The 12,102-nt window shown below is 38.6% G+C and overlaps 1 protein-coding gene across 1 annotated transcript; it reads right to left on the reverse strand.

Annotated features, from left to right (window-relative positions):
• Positions 1 to 3,162: 3,162 nt before the first annotated feature.
• Positions 3,163 to 9,765, reverse strand: LOC134790127 (immunoglobulin-binding protein 1b). Its single transcript, XM_063760917.1, has 7 exons — positions 9,519 to 9,765; positions 8,758 to 8,966; positions 8,367 to 8,487; positions 7,534 to 7,759; positions 6,949 to 7,099; positions 6,528 to 6,609; positions 3,163 to 3,347 (listed from the first exon to the last, which is right to left on the reverse strand). Exons 1-7 carry the CDS (start codon positions 9,648 to 9,650, stop codon positions 3,237 to 3,239), a joined length of 1,032 nt encoding a protein of 343 aa, XP_063616987.1. The 5' UTR covers positions 9,651 to 9,765; the 3' UTR covers positions 3,163 to 3,236.
• Positions 9,766 to 12,102: the final 2,337 nt, after the last annotated feature.

A 12,102-nucleotide genomic window follows, 5' to 3' on the forward strand; every position in this document is an offset into this window, starting at 1 on the left:
CGTGCTTACGGCACCACGTTCAGGGGGGGCACCAAAATGCCAGGTTGAAAAAGGTGAACAAATTTTAAAATTAGGGACAGACACATCGTTTTTACCACACGATTTTTTTAGCTGTCCAAAAGCTAATTTGCAAAAATAATGGCGCGTAATTCTTTGGGAAACAATCGGTCGCAGTAGAAGAGTCGTGATTACATGCATAGATTCGATTTCAACCCACTCTTTTGCGGTTCGGCGTTAGGTCTTATGCGAGGCCTTCTGCCTTACGGCAAAGTTGATCTTCTGCCTTAATTACACTTGGGCGTGGATCCAAATCCAAGCTTTCCTCTTTCGCAGCTGGGCCTACTGCCTTTCTCACACTTCGCCAATTCAATTCCAAGCTCTCTGCTTTCTTGCATATTTTATGCATGAAAACAACCTCGCTGAGACCCTTAAATATCGAGCCCTATGCGAAGCTAGGCTGATAGAAAACTGTCCCATCCCTTCTCTGTATGAAATCCTGGATTCGCGCCTGGTTGGGACTATAACTAAAATTGAGTTTTTATATCGAAAAATTTTCGCGCTCGCTTCGCTCGCGTTTTCAATTACTTTATAAGGTGTGATAAAGGTGACATTCGGGTGGCGACTGCAGCAACATTACTCTGTTGCAACGTTACTGCTGCAGTACTGTCAACTTCCGTGATAAAATGATGTGACTGATTTCCATACTAAAAGTAAAAATGTACAACTGTCTATCATATTGCGTTTATATATCGAAAAATTTCCGCGCTCGCTTCGCTCGCGTTTCTATTACTTTCTAAGCTATGATAAAGGTGACATTCGGGTGGCGACTGCAACAGCATTAGGTACTCTGTTGCAACATTACTGCTGCAGCACTGTCAATTTTCGTGATAAAATGATGTGACTGATTTCCATTCTCAGCTGTAATGCGGCAATGAACTTCTCTCAATTTACCAAAAAATCAATGTAATCTTGATGATAGGGAGAGGGGGCACCTAGAAATGCTTAGGGCATCAAAATATCTTAATCCGGCACTGATTGTTAAAAATTGTGTAATATACGGAACCCTTGGAACGCGAGTCCGACTCGCACTTGGCCGGTTTTTCTTTTGTCAGATTTCGATAAAATTTGGTGGATAGATAGAGTTCCCATTATGTTAAATTTTACGCAATTTCACCATATGTGGCGTATGGAGTATGCCCTAAAAAACTTCATCTGAGTTACGAAAACGTAAGGTATTTTCAAAACTCTACGAAAAATTACAAGTTACGATTTCGTGTTTTTTCCGCCCAGAATGAAGAGTTCTTCAAACCACCTATTTATCCATATCTACACTACCTAATGAATCATGCGCTGGTATTGCAAATCCAGATGTAAATGTTTCATTTCAAGTATTTATTCACTATTCAATCATCTATAACTACCTATTTAGATAAGTTAGTGGATCAAAAATTACTTTCAAGATTCAACCACGAGATTAAAAATAGGTTAGTAAACTTCAAAAAATTATTATAATAAAAGGGTACGGGTAGGGGGTAAGGGTAAGGGAAGTAAGGGTAGAATGGTAAGGAAGGGGGGACAGCGGAAGAAAATACTGTATTATCAAAAAAAATCCAATTAGAATTGAATTCCTTTATTTTGTTCAGTGGCGTATTGATGTAACAATTGTTATTAAAATTACAATACTGGGCTGGGTTATTATTGGGTTTGTTACAATTCAATAGTTACCTACACTTTCAGTATTCTGTAGTTATGTTATAAATACAGAGTTAGGTAAGTACAAGCATAAAAAATGATTTTAAAAGTGAGTACACATGTACTCGTATAGATTATGGAACTGTTGTTAGACTAGAATTATTTTTTACAAAGTTCGTTCAGTTGCCATTCCCCATGTTTTAAATATTTATTCATTGTTTTTAAAAGTTCTTAAATAAAAGACCTGATTTTAGCTAGAAATCTGCCATGTGACTATGACTTGAATTATTTTGAAACTGATCACTCACGCAATGTAAGAGCCGTAAGTGGAGCTCCTGTTGAAGATCCCCGTAACGAATTGAAACAAGTGATTTACGACCTAAATTACCTACGTCATCATGGGTAATCCGTTTTAAATATTTACTTCCCATGGCAATGGTCCATACTTCATTTTAGCCCTGTCCTATAACGGTCTCGGTTAAACATTTCTTGCGTGTTTAAAAATAAAAACACACTGGACTAGGTATAGTAAATTGACTGCCGTTTGAAAAAAGACAAAAAAAATTCATATAAAAAATTGGCCAAGAGCAGGTCGGGCCGAGCCATGCTCAGTGTAGGGTTCATTAGTAACCATTCTGTCAGAATAGGCTAACCGGGGGCTATTAGTAAGTATCATGTACATACAAGCAAAAAAGACTATTTTCACAGCGCTTTAAGTACGTGTTTTTACTAAGAAGAGAAGACTTTTTGTAATAACTCAAAAACGATTGGACCGATTATGTTCACTATGGTTTTCATTGAAAGTATTTATTAATTTTTTGTTCCCCCATAGTTCTAAAATTAGAGGGAGGAACACATTTTTTTATTTCGAAGCGATTATTTCCGAAAATATTTACTTTATCAAAAAGTGGTTGTTGAAGAAGGTTATTCATTTTGAAAGACCTATCCAACGATGCCCCACACCATTGGGTTAAAGCGAAAAAAAAACTTTCAATAAAATCCTCTTTGTATGGGAGGATTGAGAGGTTACCCTAAAAAAAATTTTTTGTTTTTTTTATTTTACCGTTCTCTTGCAATGCATGATTTATGTAGCCATGCCAAATTGCAGCTTTCTACTACTAACGATCACGACATGGCGAAACTATAAGGGTTCCTAATAGTTGACTACGGAACCCTAAAAATCGAATCCTTCGTGTAAACAAAAGCTCCTTTAAATGAGCAAGCGAGCGCAAAGCGCGAGCGACGCGTATCCGTTTTATGTCCGGCTGTTTAGATCACATTTATCCACCCATTCTCGTGAAAATTTTGTTATCATTCATTAGTTACATATATTATATATATATTTTTTTTGTTAATTCATTTTTATATTTTTAACATCTGATAGAGTCACTACTTTATATTATAAACTATATAAGATTTTTACCAAAGCGCGGTAGGTAATATGATAATATCACGAAATAAAATTAAACGTCAGTTTACTGTATCTAATTCTAGACAGCCATACACGTAACGAGCCCTATCGGCACCTAGCAACCAGTTGGTCGTTAACTGCGGTTGTAGCGGTTGCCCCACCCACGGCGGTGGTCGTCCTTGTACTCGTCCATGTTCCTCTTGCGCGCCAGCTCCTCGGGATCATCATCCTCCTCTAGCTGGTCCTGGAACAAAGATAACGTTCTAAACTACTAGAATTATTGCCATCAAGAACACAATGTATAAAAACTTTTTACAAAAAAAAGCAAACCGACTTCAAAAAGGATGAAATAAAATATTATCCTTTTTGAAGTCTATGCGTTACCAACTGATATGTTTGAAGTCGGTGCCAAGCCAAATTTTGAAGCATACCATGATTTTGGTGCGATTTGATAAGGATGTACCTACGTTGGATTGCCTTACACGACGACAATGAACGTACTTTCTGTAGGTACAGTCGACGTTAAAAATATGTTTACACTTTTCGCCTTATTACAAAGGAGTAAGGTGCAAAAGTGTAAACATATCTTTGACGTCGATTGTATCTAAGAACACACCTCAGAACACACGATCAAACCTTCTTGGCGCAGTCTGTACCATGTTTGTCGGCACATTAGTGGAAATCCAATGTATTATTTTTCCGTCGTATTTTTTAAAGAGCATTTCTTACTAATGCTCGAACAGTCTATAGCACGCAAGTGTGAGATTGGGACTGAGTAATTTCCCGTCCCTTATCCAGAGGACTACATTTCAAAATATAAATCAATTCAAGAAATTTACCTTCTTGCCAAATTTCACCTAAAGCGTTTCAGTTGTTTAGCCTTGAAAAGGCAACAAAGAGGCAGACAGAATTACTTACACATTTGTAATAGTTATTAGTACAGTTCTAATGGGATTTATAGCCATAAAGCTGATTATTTTTGACTCGTATTGTTACTACTTGGCTTGGCACCGACTTCAAAGATATCAGTTGGTAACGCATAGACTTCAAAAAGGATAATATTTTATTTCATCCTTTTTGAAGTCGGTTTGCTTTTTTTTGTAAAAAGTTTTTATTTTTCCATTTTTAGTTTTAACGCTTTGTTAAAAGCGCGACGCATGAATGAAAAACAAGATCATGTTTAACACTAAATTCGTGTACCTATACTTTAATAAATATGTAATCAGGAATTTTCTCGAGTCCGTCTGGGAAATTATAATTCCTGTCACTACTACACTAAATCCAATCCTCCGCCCCGCCACTGACCCAATCCCTCAACGCCCCGATCACTCAACCTCACAGCGCATCAACCCCTGATCCAGGAACCCCTCGACCCTGAACCAGAAATTTTCTCGAGTCCGTCTAGGAAATTATAATTCCTCTCAACTAAATCCATCCGCCCGCCCCGCCACTGACCCAATCCCTCTGCCCCCCGATCACTCAACCTCACAGCACATCAACCCCTGATCCAGGAACCCCTCGATCCTGAACCAGCAACTCTTCAACCGCCATTCCCCGACCCCTTAATCCCTGACCCCTTGACTCCTAACCCTAATCCCTGATCAGTAGCCTTACCAGCTTACCACGAGTTTGACATTGATATATTCGCTAGCATGTTTGTAACTTACTTCCTATGCATCTCGCTCGTACTAACCTTAGTGTGAGCGAGATGCATAAAAAGTTACATTTAGATGCATAAGACGTTAGCGAATGTGTCAATGTCAAACTCGTGGTAAGGCTACAGTTGCAGTACATCAAATTGGTGGTTTTCGGAAGCAATTGCTCGAGTTACTTTAGAAAACCCCGAAATCACTTAACACGTGCCTTTAAAAATTGAGGAGTTCCCTCAATTCCTCATGGATTCCATCATCAGACCAGAACCAAAAATAATACGGAAACACCTTGGAGGTAACTTCTTCCAAACAAAAAAAGAATTACTCAAATCGGATCACAGGTGCCGGAGTAATCGCTGAACATACTTAAATTTAAAGAAATCATCATCATTATCATCAAAATAATCATCATCATCAGGTCTACTTCATCAAATTGGTGGTTTTCGGGAGAAAATGCTCGAGTTGCTTAAGAAAACGCCCAAAACACCATGCATGTGCCTTTAAAAATTGAGGAGTTCCCTCAATTCCTCATGGATCCCATCATCAGAACAGAACCAAATTAAAATGGGACCAACTCGGAGGTAGCTCCTTTCAAACAAAAAAAGAATTACTCAAATCGGACTACGGATGTCGGAGTAATCGGTGAACGTACATAGAAAAAAAAAAAAAAATAGCCACAACCGAATACAGAACCTCCTCCTTCCATGAAATTGAAGTCGGTTAAAAACGAATAAAAACCCTTCGCATACAAGGTGGGATATTATATTAGAGATTAATATTAAAAATTGTTCTAGTTTATATTAAAAATTGAAGAATAAATATTATTTTCTTATCAAAAACAATTGTTTTAGTCATACAATGATATCCCCGAAAATAAGAAAAAAAAAATTAAAAATTATTACACATTGCTCCAATATTATATTGTCCACCTGGTACGGAGAGAATAAAAACAAACGAAGAATGTAAAAGTACACAAATAGTACAAAAATATATAACAAACTGACTTACAATAATGAATTTGTAGTTTTAGAAAGCTTGACTAAATTTCATTGTCTTAACTTATTGACTTCTTGGGTATTGATAAACAATGTTATTTTATAACTTTTATAAGGCACCTAAATTATTTATAAGTATCTTCGTTGTTATAAATTTAAACCTCAACTCAAAGTCCTCAAACCTTGTCAGTAAAATTTGACCCAGAACTTTATAAAATCTCTTTTTCTTTTTTAATCGCATTTAAATTACCTAAGTATAATAACTTACTTCTTGAGCAATATCATTTAATTTTAATTTTAATTTTCAGATAACTCAGATAAGTACTAAAATGCTGTCAATCGATTATCCCAATTTACCCAATTGTCACTATATTACAAAATTGGTACAAAACCAGGGTAATTGATAATCGAACTGACATTTTAGTATCTGGAATGCAAAAACAGACTACTAACGGGAATTCTTATTTAGGCCGATCCACACAGAATAGCGCGCCGGCACGCGAGGAAATTGCCGCGCGAAGCAGCTGACGTTGTGGAGACGTGCGCTCGAGGCGATGGGGAGTGCGTTACACTGCCTTGGCAGACCGAGCTGCTTCGCAAGGCAATTCGCCTCGGGAGGCGGTTCGTTCTGTGTGGATCCGCCTATTTACCATCGGTGGACCTTATTTCGTGGCAATAAGGCTTACAAATTGTCACTTAACAGTGTGGGCACTGGTACCTCTTCAGTACAGCGGGAGAGAAGACCGCATTTACTTCACAATTATAATGAGAACATACCTTTCTCGCTCGCTCGGCGTCGTCGTCTTCCGTTTCTGTGCTCTGTATGGTCTGGTGCGGGATGTTCGCGGCCGAAGGGAAACTGAAACATAAATAACGTTTTGTTATTCAATAACTGTTTTATTGTATCTTGGACAGCCTTAAGGTATGAAAGCTCTTTTATCGACGAAACGGGTGTACTCCATCTAGTGGATACATTTTTGTAAATAAAATAAATGTCAACTTTTAACTAACTTCTGTGTGCTATCCTTAGCTACGATCAGTTCCATAAGCTTTCCTCTGCGGTGTATGATCCGGTTAAAGTATCTGTGCACCTCGTTGGAAAGCGACGCCGGGCGGGCGTGCGCCGTAATGACGTCACGAGGCGAGGTGCACAGATTTTGTGACCGGGTAGTATAACTTGAAGCAAAAATTCACTTACATTCCATCCCTGACTCGTTTGTCATAGAACTCCTCGACTGTCATGGTGGGCAGCGACGGATATCCGGCGCCGAACACAGCCTTCTGTATGGCGTCCTTGGCGATGATGACGGGCCGCAGCGGAGGCGCCCGGGGCTGCTTCGGTTTAGGCTCTGCAACATGTGAAAATCAATTTGATGTAGCTGTTCAAAATGGCGCCGCACATATACACTGCCGTAGTTAGTGTACTTATTTTTTATTTTACTCTTCAAAGTACCAAATCCAAAAGAAAAAACAAAACTAGTTGCAGGAGATTTTGGTTGCGAGAAACCTACCTGAGAGTACGAATTTTAGACACCGCACAAAAACACAGTGGGGTTGTCACACTTTACACAACTGCCCAAAAATTTAAACATTTCAAATAAGCCATGTAAGTAGTACCGAGCTACTAACAATGGCGACGTATGCAGCTCGGGTGCGCGCGACCCACCCCTCGCCCCTCGCACCCCGCACGATTGCCATGCCTAGAGGGGTTCGTCGAATGACTGTAGGTATTGTATAGACTGTGACTCTGGTGTCAATATCTACACTGCTTGGTCAGTCTTACCTCCAGCATGTTTCTCCATATACTCCAGCAGGGGTTTCTCCTGCTCAATACTCCCTAGCTCATCCAATGCTTGACTGACATAACTCTCCAGCATGGTGGTGAAGTACTCCCGCTTGGTCTCATCGTCCACCAGCTCCGAGGCCATGGCTTTGGAGAGAGTGGCTAGTTTCTCTTTCAGTTCTTTCATCTCTTTGTAGCGCTTTATTTTTGCTTCACGGCTGTGTATCTGAAATTGGAAAAAGATAGATAAGACCATGCAGTGGTGGCATAGGGACAGGAATATAAAAAAATATTCTTTCGAGCCTTATCCTTACTGAACATCAGCACCTTGTAACATGTCTCTTGTATAAGAAGCATTGAAGGGTCAGTCACCTTGTGATCAAAAATGAAAACTTAAACTTACACACAATGAACAGGTCTACCATCTTGTGGGGCAAATCTCAAACTCAAATTAGACGCACTATACACTTCGCACCTATAAACAGGGGCTTATGTGCTGCCCTCTAGAGTCTATAGCCTCAGTCTTATCGGTTTTTGGAAGAATTAGCAGTGTTAATATTGATTCATGTAATTTCTTTTTTTTTGGGATGTTAAATTAGTTTATTACTAAACAAGTCGTATAACAACAAATAGTAATAGGCCTTAAAATAAAAATTACAAACTAAACTTAAAAATAAACGATAAACTGTAATTTCTTGTATTTAGATGAAAATAAATTTAAGAAAAATAGCAATTGTCTTTGCTTTGTAACTTATCACAGTGACTGTCACTCAGTGAGTGAGGGATTTGTCCAAGTGACAATATTATGTGGAAATGAAATTGGTTGACTGTACCAAATTAGCAATCTTGACTTGTTCAGTGACCACTCTCTCCACCTTCTGGCTCTGGTCGTCTGCTGGCTGCGGCACCTCTATGTCCGTCACACCATAATCCTTGCACCGCTGGAGAAAATCTCTGAAATAATACATTAAAACAGCTTGAAAATCACAATTCTACTGTACTTTACCATGCTCATGCAAGGGAGTGTAAATTTCATTTATGAATGAAAAAATCTGCCTAGTTAGTAGAAATTATTTCTCTGAGTGTTTTCATAAATAAAGCAATAGAATTTACATTTACTTACTCCTAATTTTCGGGTCAGGCCAAAAACATATTGATTGAGAGAAGCATATTCCTTAAAATATAACCTATTACCTAACAAAAGAATGAATTTAACGAACTCACCTAAAATAAATCTCAGCTAGGTTGATAACCTCTTTCCGAGGCTGTCCGCACAGCTTCAGACTCAGTGTGCCGAGCAGTGCAGGCAGCAGCAAGTACTGCAGTGTCTCTGTAGGGAGCTCCTCCAGGCTCTCATTACTGCTGAACATCCCAGACAGCGACACCAGGTTGGTAGCTTTCTCAAACTTTGCTATGGCCGCTTTTAGGCCAATCTGTAAGGTGAATTTTAAAACATTAAACTAAAATTGTATGTTTTAATAATTTTACGGTTTAGACTCACTTGTTTTTAGTCATTTGCGTACTGTTAGTGCTTGAGAAAGGAGACCTAGGCTCTCCGAAACATGTCGCGCGAGTGACTAAAAACAAGTGAGTCTAATCCGTAAAATTATTCAATGTTAGTATGTCTCACAACAGTTTAAATTCGATTAAAATTGTATGTTTATTTTATAAGTATTGTTAAATAAGAGAATCACAACATCAAACATTAAGAGGATATAATATGCTAATAAGAAAACAAACGAATATTTTCTAATCTATATCAATAAAATTGCAACTGAAAAGCATAAAGACTTTTATAGACTTTTATTTAGTCGTATGGCATTAATACAATTCATGGTCGCTTTACAAATTTACAAATTAATATCTAGGTTCTTCACCCATAGTTATAGACTTAACATGTTATACAAACTAAGATAGCTAGTTATTTTATACAATTAGCTTGGGAAGTGATGTGAGAAATGAGCAGAGATGAAATCAAAGCTTACCTGCACGGCATCGCTGTTCGTCGGTTCATTACTGCTTTCTATATTTTCAAACATCTTCATGGCCTGATCGAACACATCTTTCAACGACTCTTCATCAGTAGACGCACCCGCATCCGCCTTCGATTGCGACATAATTACACTGAGAAATATCTAAATTATCGAAGATAAAGTAATGTATCGAGATGGTTTTGTAAAAGATTGGTTTTTGACCGATTTGAGGTTTTGAGGTTTTATTTGACGGTTTTGACATTACATGCACTTGTCAGAAGTGACGTTTAATTTGGGACACGTTCGAAAAGCATCGATTATAAACGCGGTATAGTTTCTAACATACAACGTTCGAAAACACCCCAAAAATAAGTTATATTATAGTTTATAGTTCGTTTTTTTTAGCATTAGAAAGAACTTGAAAGAAGATAAAGAAAGATCTTGACATGTCTTTTAATTAGGGATGTACCGACTAGTCGCCGACTAGTCGGGAAAGCCGACTATCCGGCCACATTTGTAGTCGGCGATTAGTCGGCGACTAGTCGGCAAAAATGGCCGATTAGTCGGCACTTTATTAGTGAAAGAAAAACAGAAAAAAAATCAACTATCAATATTTACCATATGTTTTATGTTTATTTTACTAAAATACCTATTCAGGGTACATACGAAAACTTTTGTTTATATATTTGACCGTTTGATCGTTATCGTATGTTGTTTTCCTCTACAGGTCGATCTCAAATGATTCTCGTGTAATTTCATAATCAAGTTCCATAGTTTTTAGGGTTCCGTACCCAAAGGGTAAAACGGGACCCTATTACTAAGACTTCGCTGTCCGTCCGTCCGTCCGTCCGTCTGTCTGTCACCAGGCTGTATCTCACGAACCGTGATAGCGAGACAGTTGAAATTTTCACAAATGATGTATTTCTGTTGCCGCTATAACAACAAATACTAAAAACAGAATAAAATAAAGATTTAAATGGGGCTCCCATACAACAAACGTGATTTTTTACCAAAGTTAAGCAACGTCGGGCGTGGTCAGTACTTGGATGGGTGACCGTTTTTTTTTGCATTTTTTTCCTTTTTTTTTGCATTCTGGTACGGAACCCTTCGTGCGCGAGTCCGACTCGCACTTGCCCGGTTTTATTTTTAGTATTATTCAGTTTTTGATTTTTTTTAATGGTGGAGCCATGAGAAACTATTAATGTTATTGCAAAATTTAGAGACTTAAGCCGACCACTGACTAACAGGCCGCCGGACGATATCGGCCTGTCAGTTAGAACAAAAATTTGACAGTTCCGAACAACTGACTGGCCGATATCGTCCGGCGGACTGTTAGTCAGTGGTCGGCTTTAGTCACGGCACGTTGCTCGTGAAGATGCTGACCACAGGGGATAGGTTCTTAACTGGCGACCACGTACGGGAAATAGAGCCTTGGAAATACCTCCTACAAGCTGTACTGACGGTCTGCTCAGGATCGCAAAATAAAAGAACTAAAGACAGAAATTTAACGAGGATTCTTGTGATAGGTCTTTGAACCTGTAGAGAACACCTTTTAGCCAAGCTAAATTATGATGAATAGCGCAACCAAAGGAGCAAAACTATTGTTTTTCACCTGAACTTATACGAAACTAATGATCTGGCCGACTAGCCGACTAGTCGGCCGACTAATCGGCTATTCGAGCGCCGATTAGTCGGTTAGTCGGCCAAATCAATAGTCGGTACATCACTACTTTTAACTGAAAAACGCTTTTTAAAAATCAGTAACTATTACTTATGAAAGCAGAAGAATATAAATGATCGTATTAGATTCATCATTGTAAAGGCTCCAGTACACAGTGGTCAAGGATGGTCCATGCCAAGCCATGCTTTGCAATGCGCAACAGTAGGTCTATATCACGTAGGTGTTCACACAATGGTGCATCAAAAAAAAACAAAAATCAAAATCAAATTTGCAGGCTCTGATTGATCTAAATCTACGAGTATAATAAACTGATAAGTCTCTTCATTGCTCCACAATAATGACATTTTGGGCTATTAACATTTAATCAAGCGGTCAAAAATTCAAGAAACTAAACAAACAATCGCGACTGTGTGAACACCACAGGCCACGGTACGCCACGATTCCTTTGAAGTGTGCCAAAAAACCGACAACTCCCCGATTGCTCACCACGGCTGACAACTGACGGCAGTCATCCGCCATTGTATACCATAGCCCCCTGTACACAATGGCCAGGGCGTGGCATGGGCATGGCCCATCCTTCACCACTGTGTACTGGCGCCTTTACATATTTGCCGTAACTTATTTTTAAAATGTGTTTTTCAATTAAAAGACACATCAAGATTGTTTACCTTATTTCTAATGCTAAAAAAACGAACTATAGTAATCTGAAAAAACTGTGGTCTAAAATAGAAGGCATAATTAACTGGGAACAACAATACCTACTCACTAGAGTTAGACTAAGAAAAGTTTTCAGCGATTTTGATAGCCCACTCTGTGCAAGTGTTATTTTAAACGTCAAACTTCTATGAAATTACGACGTATAAACAACACTTAAGTGGGCTATCAAAATCGCTGCAGACTTTTCTTGGTCTGACT

This window comes from Cydia splendana, chromosome 4, assembly GCF_910591565.1.
Source record: "Cydia splendana chromosome 4, ilCydSple1.2, whole genome shotgun sequence".
NCBI classification, from domain to species: Eukaryota; Metazoa; Arthropoda; class Insecta; order Lepidoptera; family Tortricidae; genus Cydia; species Cydia splendana.

Excerpts from the sequence above, each read along its gene's own strand:
- LOC134790127 (XM_063760917.1), bottom strand. The coding sequence starts at position 9,650 with ATGTCGCAATCGAAGGCGGATGCGGGTGCGTCTACTGATGAAGAGTCG. Across the intron at positions 7,100-7,533 it reads TATGGAGAAACATGCTGGAG|AGCCTAAACCGAAGCAGCCC; the intron begins GTAAGACTGACC and ends CACATGTTGCAG. Across the intron at positions 6,610-6,948 it reads AAACGAGTCAGGGATGGAAT|TTTCCCTTCGGCCGCGAACA; the intron begins GTAAGTGAATTT and ends TTTATGTTTCAG.